This window comes from Strongylocentrotus purpuratus, unplaced genomic scaffold, assembly GCF_000002235.5.
Source record: "Strongylocentrotus purpuratus isolate Spur 01 unplaced genomic scaffold, Spur_5.0 spur5_scaffold_16, whole genome shotgun sequence".
Classification (NCBI taxonomy): domain Eukaryota; kingdom Metazoa; phylum Echinodermata; class Echinoidea; order Camarodonta; family Strongylocentrotidae; genus Strongylocentrotus; species Strongylocentrotus purpuratus.
The window spans coordinates 24,902,076-24,917,835 of NW_022145601.1; the positions used below are offsets into that span (position 1 = coordinate 24,902,076).

Here is a 15,760-nt window from a genome sequence, read left to right on the forward strand (position 1 = left end):
CTCTTTTTTTTAACCCAATGTTTGAAATTTAGAGCTATTTTGATTGTCTAGTCTATACATGATATTTTTCCACCTTCTTGGTCAATCAGGGAAACGTAATGCTCAGACACTTCCCCCCGTGGAAAATGTGGAGTTGACAGATCAAGCTATTCCAGCGTTGAGTCACCCTCCCTCAAGAGAAGGTAGCTGTAAGAGAGTGACTCACTAACCACATATATCTTGCCATGTATGTTGTTGTTACTAACAGGGAGGATGACCTAAAGAACTACTGGATGACTAAATGTTTCAACATGCTATGCTGTAATGTAATATTTCATTGGTGTTAGGGCATGTACTCAAAATATGCATACATGTATCAACAGCTGCTTGCTTGAAAATACAAACATATTTGTAGATATGGGAAGTTTGATTTTTATATATTCATTTTTCTTGCAGTGAGTTATATATGTTGACTATGTTGTTAAAGCGATCATTTCATGCATTTTTGTCTGCATTTACAAACATTAACAAAAATTATATTCTGCTTGCAAGATGATTATACTGCTATAATTTTGTTTTTGTTATATTTTACATACTTTACATAGCTAAAAGAAAACTTGTACTGATGGAGTTAATTGATTTCAATCACTTTCTTGACCTTTTCTGATGAGACATCTCTCTCTTCTATTGCTCTTTCTTTTCATTTTTGCTTGCTCTCTCTCTTTCTCTCTTTCTCTCTCTCTCTCTCTCTCTCTCCCTCTCTCTCTCTCTCTCTCTCTCTCTCTCCCCTCCCTCTCTGTCTCTCTCACTCTCCATCTCTATCTTTCTCATTATTTCATTGTTATTAATATGATATAAACTTGATTTCTAGATGCGTTGGCTACGCCTGAGAGTTCCATCAGTATTTACATCAGTGATCACGGAAGCACGCCTTCAAACTACTCCAGATCCAGACTAGGCTCCGTTAAAAGTAATCATTCTCTATCTATCCAGTCTAGGTCTATATAATAATAATGATAATAATAAAATGCACTTATGTTGCGCCATCTATCTAGTAGACTATTCTGAGGTGCATTGTGAAATACACCAGTTTACGATTGTGGTCGCCATCTTAATTGACGAGTAAACAAATCCAATGACCTCTAGAGGTCAGTGGTTTATGCGTAAATTAAGATTGCGCCCATCCAAATTATGATGACATCACTGCCTGCGGGCTGCGTTGTGCGCTCACATCATAATTTGCATGGGCGCAATCTTAATTTACGCATAAACCATTGACCTCTAGAGGTCATTGGATTTGTTTACTCATCAATTAAAATGGCGCCCATGTCTGCGCATGCGCACTGATGTAAACCATAAACTGGTGTATTAAGAAAGTTGGAAGAAGAATCCCACCGCTGCCACCATGACAGTAAAGATAACACTCCAACAACAAAATGTGTTTATATAACAGAAATGTCATTAGGTTAGAATCAAGAATCAAGAGTTTTTAAGGACTGTATTTGAGCTGGTAATTGATTTTATAAACATGGTGCAACAGTTGAGAAAGCTCTATATAATTCATCCCCGTATACCCCATTTCTAGTAGTCTACATATGAAAGCCATAAGGGCATTAGCTGTACCGGTATGTAAAATTCTTTTAGTTAATGCCCTTTTGGCTCTAGAATTAGAAGAATTAGAGTTAGTAGTGGAAGAAGAAGAAGGGGGAACAAGAAGAACAAGAAAAACAAAAATTGAAAGAAAAAGAACAAGAAGAACAAGAAGAAAAATTGAGAGAAGAACAAGAAGGAGAAGAACAAGAAGGAGAAGAACAAGAAGGAGAAGAACAAGAAGGAGAAGAACAAGAAGACGAAGAAGTAGGAGAAGAAGAACAAGAAGGAAAAAAAAATCAGAATAATGTAACATCTAAAGCATTTCTTTATTTCAGTTTATAACATGAAACCTGAGTGGTTAGCGTTGAGGACTGGAGAAAATTAAAACTTGAGTTCTATTCTTTGTAGGTGTAAGATCAGTTGTGAGCCCAGGGGAATTTGATAGGAGTCCACCAGCATCTGCAGCAAGTAAGGTTTAAGACTGCAGTGCTGCATACTAACAAACATTGACCATGATGCTAACATATGTTGACATGCACTGCACAACACTTTAGTAGGTCACAGGATTTAACAAACTGATTTGGTATAAAAATAAAAAAAATAATCATGTTTTTATTAAATTAAAAGTCTGTTGACTGAAAGGGAGGCAAATCTTTATGTATATATTTATAAATATGAAATAAAGAATAGCTGAGAGTATATCTTCTTCAACAAGTATATATACTTATTGAGATTCATTCATGATAATGCTTTAACATTAACTTGGATGTACAGAAGTAGTTACTGCACATGGAACACTTGCACATTATTGTAATACATTCATGTAATAGAGATAAGTTATGTACATGTTATATATACTGTAATTATATAGTTACTTCGTGAAGGGTTTGAAGTCTTTGCTATCAAAATACTACATTCCTGCTTTGGCAAGATGTTGATTAATGATGTCTGTGAGTCTAGAAGAGTTGTGTAGGAATTTTTGATCTATGAAAATTAACAGTACACTGTAAGCTGTACCTTTATTACAGGTCTATTCGAAAGTATGTACAACGTTTTGTTCAAGATCATCGCAGTTTTAAACAAGAGGTATTCATGTACACACTGGCTCTATTAAGCTCATGTTTTACTACAAACATTGACTCAATATGATACAAGTTAAAGAATGGTTGCAAAAGTTTGAGATATGATCCATGAAAGTAATTGCATTTTTATATTTCAGTAACATCGCACATTCCTGAGAAACAAAAACGAGTCATAGGAAATAATGTGCTGAATTATAGCTTTTATTTAGCAGCTTTGATATAGGAATTTCGTATTTATTGTAAATTTTCTCCTGCATAAATTTATTCTCTCTTTGATTTCAAAATGATATCTTTTATCCAACCATGCAACTGAAGGTGTGAGAGGGGACCAAGTATCACCCATTCATAGGAAGCCTCAGAGTAAGACTAGTCTGCTACCAGAGTTCCGATGCACTTCACATCACTCCTTTTTGAACTTTTTTTCCCCTTTTTTTTTTCTTTAATTTTTTGTTGTTGAGCTTTTACACCCTGTATAACATTTTTTGTTACCGGTTTGCTGTTACCTTCTGCTTAAATTTGCACTGTATTCTATATTACATGAGGTACGCAGATGTTGCTATTTCATGCCACTACAATGCAGATACAGTAGTCGGTATTGAAGTGCCTTGATGCTTGGCCTTGGTCTAGGTCTAGTATGCCTTAGCCTTGGATTTGATCTTGTTTGCCTTAGCCCTGGTCTTGGTCTTGTATGCCTTGGCCTTGGTCTTGGTCTTGTTTGCCTTAGCCTTGGTCTTGTATGCCTTAGCCTTGGTCTTGGTCTTGTGTGCCTTAACCTTGGCCTTGATGGTCAAATTACATGTAGTATGTGCTGACATATTTTACTACTCATAAAAATGAAATTACTCAATTATTTCAACTGTTGGTGCTACTTCAGTTACTGCTTCTAATTATTACTTTTATAAGTTTGTCTTCTTTAATTCACACATATATAATCATCCTTCCTCCTGTTCTGTGTCATCTGTCATGTGTCATCATGATATTAATGCTTCCAATTTGCAGTGAATTAACATGCACAGTTTTGCTTTAGAAAACTGATATTTAATAATAATAACTTTATCACATACAGGAATATTCAACTCGTGAAGGTGAACATCAAAAAGGCCTACAACAATGGAATTGCTATTTCTTTTTTTTAAAGATGATATTTTTTATGTGATTGTGTGAACTTTCTTCATCTCTCTCTCATAAATTTTCTTTATAAGTCGTTTAATTGTTGGATGTTCGAGACATATCAATCTAGTGAAAAGTATGTCATATGCATTATGCCTGAGTGAATGAATCTGGTAATGACATTCGTAGTCAAGTGTAATTATGAAGTGCAAGATAACTGCTATAACTCCAGCATACTTTACACTTTTGAAATCCTACCTTTCTTCACAAAAAATTCCCTAAAACAAAACTCCCTCAACAAAATTTGTCAATCTTGGTATCATTTTTTTATGTGAAAATTTCTCCTTCTGCTGGTACCAGTCAATTTTAAACCATATTATTGAAAGTATGCTAGGTTTTTTTCTTCTGTTCTTTTTTGGGAGGGGGGCCCAATGTATAAGGGGTGATCAGAAGGATCACAGGGGGGTGTTTCACAAAGATCCTAAGTTGGACTTAACAATTATGGAAAGCTGTTAGCATCTTTAAAAATATTTTGTAAAAGTTATTTTAAAAGGCATAAAATGTTGATTCAAATCATTCATTTTTGGTATTATCAAGGAGATTTTATGTTCTTGATGTGGAATGTAAGAAGTCTAAAATACTGCTTTTGAATATATTTTATTTTATGGCTACAAAAATGGCTCTCCATAATGTTTGAGTCCAAAAAACTTAGAGTTAATTTAGACTTAGGATCTTTGGGAAACACACCCAAGATCTCAATAGTCTAGTGGTATTGTCCTTGATTATTCTAATCCCACCGCTGCCACTGACAGTAAAGCTAATGCTCCAACCACAATAGTTATGGTTACCGCTTACCTGTCCATATATGGAGAACAAGGTGTGGCACCGAACAGGGCAGAGGTCAACACTTTTTAGCTGATCATAACAATGAATAATGTTAATGTAGAGAGAAGCATTACACATTGACATTGGATTTAATTTTAGTATTTGCGATCATGTTTCTACGAAAGTTTGTTATTTGGAAAATGTTTTTTTGTTTTAATCTTCAGGTGCTGCCTCAAGAAGACAAGGCAGTGCTGGATCGTCTGGTAGAAATAAATGATGACAGGTGACTTGATGTGGAGTGCCCTACGGTGTACACCAGGCTTGATTGACACGTCTTGAAGCGTCCTCACTACAGTTCAACCTGTTTAGAAAGACCACCCAAATATAGATAGAAAATGAGATGTTATATACTAGTTGTTGCTAAGGTACAGTGTAACCTGTATACAAAGACCACTCAAGGGTGACAAGAAAAGTGGTCTTTATAGGCAGGTCGTCTTCATGAACAGGTTCCTTTAGTTCAGGTTTGTTAAAGAAACAATTTTCAAGGGAAACATAAAAATGTGGTCTTTATAAAAAGGTGGTGGCTACAGCAGGTTTCACTCTAATTGAGAAAGATTATTTGCCATGTAGAGGTGTTGTAGTCCAGTGGAGACGTCATGGACTGTGGATTACAAGGTCTGCGGTTCGAGTCCTGCCGTGGCACTAATGTCCTTTCAAGACATTAATCTACATTAGTCACACTTGTCCCAGGCGATGTAAATGGGTACCTGGCAGGAATTAATTCCTTTGAATGCTCGAACGACATAATGGCAGCCATGTTAAAGCCGCAGTAATAATTGCAGAGCACCAGGAATGTCAAGTATGACAGGTATGAGTGCTATACAAACCCCACTATTATTATTGTTATTATTGGACAAATGGAGACATAGTTTGATCCATGGTGAGATTGATGAAGACAGAGGAAGCAGTCTTTATTGACAGGTGGTCAATAAAGGCTTGTTTGACCGAGACAGATTAATCAGGGTAACTAAGAAAGAAAAAGAAATGATCTTTATTTATATGTTGGTGTTGGCTTAAGCATATTTCACAGGGGGAAACTGTAAAATTTATACAAAATATTGTATTTTTAGACAGAAGGTAGAGTTTGCTTTTCATCTTATTTGTTCAGCTGATTCTTATTCTTCAATCAAAAGGAGGCTTGTGAAGAGTTAGATTTCATGAAATGCCTGAATGGACATGTATATTATGTGTGTGAATTAAGAGGAAAATTAAATGTAAATTATATTAGTTTATACATGTAGTTTATTTAGATTAAGAGAAGGTTTAACAGGACACAGGCCTTTTGTCCTGTACACTGGAACATCTTTGTCTTAAAATAAGGGTTTTTGTTTCATATCATATAGATGCATCTAGAAAAACATGAACAAATTCACATACAATAAATATTTGACGTTCCACAAAACTTTATTTTACCAGAAATGTATTGTTTACATACATGTATGTTTACAATTTACATGTATTCTGTTGTAACATATCATACATAATATTATTTATATACAATTCATGAATATACGATTCATTAAGTTTGGAACAAATTATTTTGCAGTATGTTTGTTAAAATTTTCTGCTTTATACAGCTTCATTACCAAAAAAAAGTAGCAACCATATAAAGATCTATTGAGATATAACAGTTTATAGAAAAAAATCTGGCAGCGCACTCCATAAAGTATTCATATAAATACACAGTATATTTAAAAGACTCGGAATGAGGGATTCTGTGTGTGCCGTGATCAAGAACTGGATCATAAGGGGGATATGAAAATTATGAATTGCTCTACAACTATCTATAATTTTGATGAAATTTTCACATTTGATAATAAAACTTCTACAATGTTTTTATTTACGGTAATGTTAAATGATGGAAATCATTTTCAGACTGCTATCAGCCACCGATTTATATTTAGTATCAGTAATAAGATCTGCAGTTTTTACCCCCCAAAATAGTAAAAATTAAAGGATTTTTCAAATAATTTTGCTGACTCATAACTGTGTAAAATTCAGTTCTGTCATCTGAAATTCCAGGAGATTTGTATGATATTAATTTTGAAATTGCTGGCCGTTGCAAGTGGTTGTTATGGCCCATGATGTGTAGATATTAATACATGTATAAATGGCAGATAGAAGTATCATACAAGTAGATATTATTATGATGATGATGATAATGATTATCAGTACTTGAATCCATGATTGGTTGTATTAATTCTGATGCAAAATGGAGTTGAATTTTTGTTTATAGGTGCTAAGATCAAAGAATTATACATTAATGCAGAATGAAATTGAGTATGACTTTGTCACAAATACTACATGGCAGGGGGAGGGAGGGGGCATGAAATACAAATAAGGTAAATATTTGTATGATATTGTCACTATTGTGGATGTACTTCTAGTCCCACTTGAAAGATAACCACAAAGTGATGATGGGCCAGGGACTTGCTTCATGTAATTGGTCTAATGCTCACTTGATACCAAGTGTTTTCAAGACCGAAGGTTCCCAAGACTTCGGTCCCCTGAACCTTTGTGCTACTAGTACTGGCCTGAACTGGGTTGAATGTGAAATGGGTGACATTATTTGGGAGCTCCAAATGGTCTCCATCTCTGAAATTGAAAAGAATCATCAATCATGGAAATTTTAAATTGGCAACTGTGTCATGTGTCATAAACTGTCATGTATGTATTTCTCTCAATGTTTGATTAATGAAATGTCACAAAGTTCCACTCTCCCTCATACCTGCTCCCATGTTTAATGTTTGTTCATTGTCATATCAATCACATGAATTAATCTCTTCATAAATCATAAGCATAGTCTGTATAATTAGAGAAAGAACTGTGGTAAAACGAGTCAGGTTTATATTAGACTCAATGCTCAAAAGATTATTCTAGTAATGTAATGAAATTGAAGGCACGACTCTATGTTAAGTGCCTCATTAAAAATTAGTTCAGTCACCTGTTGCAAATAATGATTTTCAATAGACAGAATGCAAATTGCATACATTACATGTCGTTAGGTAGGACAGGCCATAATGTTGTCCCACCTAGCAACATTTCATGTATGGATTTTGCATTTTGACTATTAAAATACATGAACAATTATTCATATCAGCCGGATGAAATGATTTGACATGACACTTAACAAAGATTTATGCATTAAATTTGATAACTTTACGAAAATGGTCTATTATCTGCTCTCCCATGTAATTCAATCAGCTTTATGGAATTATATGCAGAATGATACATCACATGGATTTCATTCAATAGACATGTACATGTGTTTGTGTGTTGGACATATAAAGTGATGTAGTAATGAAAGTTTATCATGTTTAGCATGAACTTTTAAAGGGTACTAATGAATATTCACATTGTACTTCATAACTAGACACCTTGTACTTCATGCATATTCATCTTGTTCTTCATGCATATTCATCTTTACTTCATGGATATTCACCATGCACAACTTGTGATTTTTCTATTTTATTCATACCTTGAATATGCCGTTAATGAGCCTTCTGTAGATCAAATTTTCTTTACATTTTTAGTAAGATTTAGACAATAATTATTTAATGTAGAAAGTGACAATCTAGTATTCCTTGCACATAGTTTATGCTTATTTTTTTAGATCTAAGTTTGGATATTGAAGTTGAAGTGATTGATGAATTGTAGTGTTATAAGATGCTGCTCTGTGATGTTGTTTTGTTAAGCATCATTATGTGCAAAGTACTATTTAAAAAATAGTTGTAATTATTTAAATTCATTCACATGACACATTCTAGCGTTGATGTACTACATGTTACATTGTATTTGCAGCCTGTTTCCAATACATCTTTAAAAATTATCTATGTGTAAATCATTCCTTGTCATTCTCTTTCCAAAGCTTTGTATCGTATTCAGATGTTACATAATTATATACTTATTGTTTAATGCAGACTTGATGCATTGCTTTCTTTCAAAGACATCTACAAACTCACTGATTCAGCAATTAATGATCACTTGTAAATGTGTTTGATGAATTTACACATAATATAATAATAATAATAATAACTTTTATTTACCCAGGGTAGCCACTTCAGTTATGAAACTGTTCTTCCAGCGGGCCCTGCATAACATAATATGTTATTACTACCCTTCTCCAATCTAATATGCTGAGCGCCTAGCTAGAAGGCAGAAGGTCCCATTGTTATAAGTCTTTGGTATGACTCGGCCGGGGTTCGAACCCACGACCTCCCGTTCATGAGGCGGGCGCTCTAACGACTGAGCCACCATGCCCGGTTAATTGGAACAATGGAACAGTAGAAAATATCATCTACTAGTATTTGGAGACAGAAGGGTGTTAACTCATAAAGTTGTACATAGAGTTAGTTCCCTCCTAGCTCCAAAAAGGCAATACCGGTATCTCTTTTGAGGTATTAAGGTGAGTGAGCTAAACGGTGTCAATCGTACAAACTTTGTGAAAGAGCAATGCAATATATTTCGAATTTGACTTATGACAACATTTTCTGATTGTCAGAAACTGGACAGGACATATGTTACGGCATACACATGTATAAGAAAACGTGTGATGTGAACAGACTTGAACACTGTACAGATGTATTTATCTTCATTTAAATTCTTAAATTTGCAGTTTAATTTATTTGTCAGCTTTCAATAGTTTGATTTGTGTGCTTTGGGAACTCTCATGTAGTATTATTTCAGATGTATAGCTTGTATTTGTATCTCGTGTAGTATTCAGATTTATAGCTTGTATGTGTACCTCATTGTCAAGTTAGTGTGCACATCTGAATTTTCTCCCGTCCTTTTTTTCACTATAGAGTATTACTATAGCCACCTTCTTGCTTCTATTGTAACATTATGTTTAGTATTCAGTTTATGTATCATCTGCTGAGAAGTAGAAGGACTTTAAACTCATTTGGAGGATCTGTAGAGCACATGGAACAAGAATGTTGTTTAAAGAATTGTAAATTCATTACTTTTGTTTTGTAACATTTTCTAAACTGATTTGTACCAATATACTTTGTTTACATTTTAAAGGGGTTAGGCTGGACTAGCACATGTGCTATTATCTGGCCCCTTTTACAAACCAATAGTTTATCTTCTTGTTTATTTTCACACATTGTATGAGATGTATTTCTGTTAGTAAATAAATAAAATCAAAACCCCATAAAACATCCTGTATCAAAATAACTTAAAACAAAACCAATGACTCCTTTCTTACACATTTCATTCAATGTTTCAAATATATAATTGTGAATATGCAGAAGAGCAGAACAATATCAACAAGTTGATATGTTACATCTTTATCTCCATGTGCTCTAAATTGAGTAATACTTCCTTCTGTTTTTCAGCAGACGGTTTAATCGTGACGTGTTTAATGTTTGTTTAGTATTCTCAGGCAGTACATAGTTGATGTTGGGGAGATGAGTGGAAGGCAATGTTAATAATGTATTGAGCGTTGAGTAATGATGATTTGTGACAAATAAAAGAATTGTTCATACCTTACTTAGTGTCATGACACGATTGTATGATGAGTTTTCTAAATGTTTATGTAAAGAGTTGATAGAGACACTATTTCGATGGATCATGATTGGAAGAGAGGGGAAGAAGAGAGAGAGGGAGAGGGAGATGGGGAAGAAGAACAACACAAAATAAAAGGAGAAAAAAAAGAGAGAGAGAGAGAGAGACAAAAAATCAATGTGATCAGAGACTTGGAGAGAGGGGGAAATTGGCGGCCTTTAAAAAAATTAAAGAGCGACGTAAGAAGAAAAAGAGGGGAGAGAAGGAGAAAAATTAAAAGAAGGAGAAGCAAATTAAAGAAATAATAGACTTCGAGATATAAAGAAGGAGAGGGGGGAAACTTTGCAATTTATTTTGCCAAGCAATAAAAAACATACAGGGTAAAACAAAAGCAGTATACAAAGTTTCACACAATTACAATTACTAACGTAGATAAACACAGAAATACACCAAATCAATTTACAAACATGAATAATACAAAGGAAATTGCTAATGCTGGTAGCAGCCAGAAAGGAGGTGGTCCTTATATGCGGCTGACCAATTAATCAAATATAAAAAATTAAGCTATAATAACAAGTAAAACAAATAACAATTATATGTAAAATATAATTAATTTAACAACCGTTACAATTTGTAGCTAATATCAATATCAAATGATATGATAATGATAGACGAATAATTGTAGGGAACAAAGGAGGTAACTATTCCTCATTCGAATCTAAAAGATGTTTATACATTATTAAAATACTTTGCCAAATTATCTCCATCGCTATCTCTAACTTTCTCTCGCCTTCCTCTTGCTATCTTCCTGTCCGTTCCCTTTCTTCTTCTCTTTTTTGTCCTCCGTATCACTCTCTTCACTTATCTACAATATTATCCTCACTCTTATTCAATATCTGTACAGGTAACTTTAAAAAAGAAGATCCCTTCAATTGCCATCCTCAAGAGCAACAACCTTCTTATTTCAAGTTCATTCTGTTTGCGTAGTCGTGAGTTGAATGCAAATAAATATGACCAGGTTGCTATGATACTCCCATTCTGTTTATACTGCAATCTTTCTGAAAGAAAAGCTAGGGTTAAGTCCGAACAATATTCCAAAGCGTCTTAATCTTAAAACTTTCCAGAGCAGAGGGACGGTGCCCAAACAAGAGATTGGTATTCGAACTTTAGACAAGAAGAAGGAATATTCACATTTAGCATGAATAGTCGATGATTTGTGTTTAATTGGAATATAAGACATCAAGGAAAACCAACGCAAAATGCTTTAATTAGCAATTAGGAATCCCGTGGCTTCACGTTCTATCCAAGCTTTGGTTCATGTCATTGACTGTCATCTTTATTAGGAGGAATAATGTTTGCACCGCCGAAGAAAGGGACGGGAAAGCAGCTCTCTAAAAAGAGACAAAGTATTCAAGGTAAGAATGTTTCTTTTTGTTCTTGTTTGTGTCTGGAAATTTTACCAATACCAATGGCAGATCCAGGTCGGGGCTAAATCGGCCGTGCCCCCCTTTTGGGCGGCTTAAAAAAAGGGAAATGAGAGAGCGACGTAAGAAAGAAAAAGAAGATAAAAGAGAAGAAGAGAAGAAAAAGAGAGAGATATATATATAAAAATATATATATATAAAAAAAATGAAGAAAAAAAAATCGCTATCATGATATATATAGAGACTATGTACATTTCAAGATAATGTTAACATTTGTATCGTTGACCTCGCCCCCTCCCCCTTGGAAAATTCTAGATCCGCCGCTGATTATGGACAACATTCGAATTTTATTGTGAATAGCTATCCTTTTCGGACATAACGAGAAGGGGAGAGGATCATGAATCTTTCATAACCATACAAGTGAAAAAGAAGAAGAAGAAGAATGAGGAGGAGGAAAAGAAGTGTGGATGAAATCATGAAATCATTACATTTCGAAGATGGGTAGGATGGACAGGAGTTAGAGATACTAATGAGAAAAAAAGGGGGATTCAAAATTGCATTCGTCTTAAATAACCATACAAGTGAAGAAAAGAAAGAAGAAGTAGGAGAAGAAGAAGAAGAAGGAGAAGAAGAAGAAGAAGAAGAATGAGAAGGAGAAAAGGAGAATTAGAAGAAAGAAGGAGAAGGAGGAAGAGGAGGAAGAAGAGGAAGAGGAGGAAGAAGAAGGAGAAGAAGTGGGGGAAATCATTACATTGTGAAGATGGGGAGTAGGCACAGGTCTAAGAGATATCTAATGAGATAAAGAGGGATTCAAAATTCGTCGTAGACGCATAACTACCCACATTCATACCGAGTAAACTTAGTAGATCCAACAGTGAGAAGAGCGTATAGTTTGGTTGTCTAGGAGACGTGTCCCAGAAGGCAAGAATGTGGTTTCTATCGTGGTGTATTATTTTTCATCAATATTGCAAATGGAACAATGGTCAACAATGTGACAGCAACGTCAAATAATAGACAAATATTGACAAAGCACAAAGATAGTACGTCTCATGTTTCGCCATGAAAACTAGTGAAGTTACCAAATTCAAATTATACTTCACATCCAAGATAATCAGATTGTATTATCTTGATGGTAACAACTTGATTTAATTAGAAAGATTTCAAATTGTGTTTCTCTTGTGGAAGTTCCCTTATGTTAGTTGATAAACTAAGATATTCACAATCCTTAACTATTTTTCTTTCTTTTTTTCGATTTTGAAATGTACTAGGTACGGAGAGGAAAGTAGACGTAAAGGCCCTAGTCAAGGATCTTAGTGATTCATATCGGCAGCTCGATGATTACGTAGCAAAGGAAAATGAAGATAAAAGACAATGGAATCAGCACTCTCCGGATAAAATCACATCCAAGACTAGAGGCGAACCGACTAATGATACAAATGGAAAACAAACAAATCAAAAGATTTCTGCTACCTCCAGTTTTACGTCAAAAGATGTGGACAGCTCGACTGCCACAATTAGCCCGCGTAAAGTCAAAAATATTTACGCAGAAGACACGACGGAAAGAAGAACCGATAAGTCATCGATTCCTGAAGATGTTCACAGTCTCTTGGATGCTTACCCGAAGAAATTTCAGGAACTTCGACAAATCATGGAAGAAACGAAGGAGAGACATGCGAAATCAATCAATCGATTGAGACAGAAGTTAAAGAAGGACGCCCTCAGGCAAGAAGAAGAAGCAAGGGAAGCTGCCAAACGAGACGCACAGGCTGAAGCAGATAAACTGAGACATCTGTTGAAAGTACAACGCACCAAGTCACAACGGGTCATGGAAAATATGAAGATTGAAAAACAAAAGTAAGTTGTTCGGATCATATTTTATGCAGTGATTCATTTTTCCTGGGGAGGAGCCTTTTGAGGGGAGGGGGGGGGGGGGGTAATAATCGACAACACATGCCTACACCACAAGCATATCAGGTGGGAGCAGGTACCCCCAATTAGAGCAATATCGACACCCCACTTAACGTCTTTTATTAACACACGGTCTTTGTGATGTATGTTATGATATATTGAAGGCCTACCTAAGATATGATATTAATCAATCAAATGATAGACTTTCATGCAGGAATTCTGCAGGGAAACAAGGATTAAGATATTAATTAAATAGTTATGTATACTGCAGACCTAAACCATGAAACAAATTTCGTCAACATTCACAATTAGGCCTACCTACCAAAAACAATTCTCCACTCCAGCGTACGGGGCGTACGAGGCTGAGCATAATGATAAAGCAGCAGCCCCCTCCTTTTTCACGAACTTCTCTCATTGCGTGTAATGTATCAACGTCATCTTATACTTAATTATTCATTCAAAACCTTCCAAAGATGTTATAGAGAATTTATAGAAAGCAATCTATTTGTATTTACAAGACGATACATCTTTCCAAAATTTATCAAGACTGTTTCACATACATTTAATCAACATTACGATTTCTAAACAGTCCCCTTTCTCTGTTTTTCTCCTCTTCCATTTGGTTTATCTGCATATTAGACTGGTCAACAGCCAAGCCAAAAGCAACAGGGCATTGCGACAGACGGAAAATAAATTTGCTGACATCCAGAAAGGGTTGTTTACTATCAAGAAACAGCTGGCAAAGAGTCAACGAGAAAAGGCCATGAGTGACCAGGACAGAGTCGAACAGCGATCAAAGGCCATTAAACAGAAGAAACGCGCGGACGAACTCCAGCGAGATATCAAATCGCTCGAATCAGGTATCGAAACGGTTAGACTTCTAAACATGCAAAACGAAAATGTAACACAGCATGACTACGATGTAATCAACTGGAAATTCCGTTCCATAGTGAAACTCGTCAGGGAAGTCGAGTCTATCGCTACTCCGCCAGATCTGGGAAAGACGCCTTCTTTGCAGACTATCATGGAAGCGACAAATTCACGGGGATCGAGAGTTCGACTACCAGCTATCGGCTATCCGCGTCGTCTGGCTATCAAAGGAGAACAACGCGCATTTAAAGGACGAGGCCAAAATAGGCAGATAGTCTACCCACAAAAGAAAGTAGTCCATCAAATACCAAGAAGAAATGACCAGAATGAAACTAAGGTTAAGTCCAACAAGGTACAAATGTTGGCTCTAACGATGCCAGAGAAGAAGCCAAATGACAAACGCGATAGTTCGTCGACGTCGGATTCAACAAGCACCGGAAAGTCGCGGCAGTCACGGCAAAATAATGAAAGAGAGAAGTCTGATGATTATGCATCCGACTTCTCATCCGAAAACTCATCCGATTCGTCTACCAGGGAAACACAAAATTCAAGAAATCAAAGTGAAATGTTGGCTTTACCAATGCCAGACACGAGTCCAACTGATAGCAGGGAATCTTCTCCATCGACTAGAGGATCGACGTCGGATTCTGGTAGCACCAAGGCACGCTCCGCGTTGTCGCATCAATCAACAGCGAACCAAGGAAGTGTCCGGTCAGCGAACAGTGATGACAAAAATGAAAAACCTGAAAGTGTCACACCCGATGATGCTAAACAAAAGTCGAAAAGTGAGGTCAAAGGTCAGGAAGACCAAGAGGCAGATGACAAGGAGGAAGACGTCGGTGTGTTCTTAACCTAACTTTCGCAGACAACTATAAGAAGGACACAGTTTACTTTAGACGCTCAGGGAAATTCTTTCAAAGCCCCCTTACACTACTTATATGTAATTGCGCCCTCTATATACCAAACAATGCCTAATCGGTGCCTTTTGGTCCCCCATGATCCTCTTTTAAAATGTTAATTGATAGCTAATTTGATGAGATAACCACCTGTCAGTGACCTTCCAGGGAGGTGTAACCCCCTGGCAAAACTAGTGCAGACGGGCTTGAAAGCCTCTTAGGACAATTATTGCTATTCTGTATTCCCTTCTTGAATGATTATAAGGAGCCCTATATTGACATCCCCACAGACTAATACAGAATTTATCAAAAGAGGTGTTCTTCAACGCCCACGTGCCAAGAGACAGAGAGAGAAAGAGAGAGAGAAAGAGAAAGAGAGAGAGAGAGAAAGAGAAAGAGAGAGAGAGGGAGAGAAAGAAAGAGAGAGAGAGAGATAGAGAGAGAGACCAGTGAAAAAAATACACGGGGGCTCAGGGCGAATTTGCCCCCGAAATGCCCAAAAGAGCCC

The 15,760-nt window shown here is 36.0% G+C and overlaps 2 protein-coding genes across 3 annotated transcripts in view; both read left to right on the forward strand.

Moving 5' to 3' along the window:
• LOC762614 (lisH domain-containing protein ARMC9) overlaps positions 1 to 5,089 on the forward strand; it is a 36,177-nt gene extending 31,088 nt beyond the window's left edge. The window contains exons 25-26 of one of the 2 annotated variants that reach the window (XM_030987119.1): positions 90 to 182; positions 4,814 to 5,089. In XM_030987119.1, coding sequence (XP_030842979.1) covers positions 90 to 182; positions 4,814 to 4,866 — 146 coding nt within the window. In that variant the 3' untranslated portion in view covers positions 4,867 to 5,089. The remainder of the gene's footprint in view (positions 1 to 89; positions 183 to 4,813) is intronic. The other variant, XM_030987120.1, reaches the window with a different exon arrangement.
• Positions 5,090 to 12,075: 6,986 nt separating this feature from the next.
• Positions 12,076 to 15,286, forward strand: LOC115924722 (pre-mRNA-splicing factor CWC25-like). The gene is made up of 3 exons (XM_030987493.1): positions 12,076 to 12,079; positions 12,847 to 13,432; positions 14,126 to 15,286. The coding sequence occupies exons 1-3, from the start codon at positions 12,076 to 12,078 to the stop codon at positions 15,210 to 15,212; spliced, it is 1,677 nt and encodes a 558-aa protein (XP_030843353.1). The 3' UTR covers positions 15,213 to 15,286.
• Positions 15,287 to 15,760: the final 474 nt, after the last annotated feature.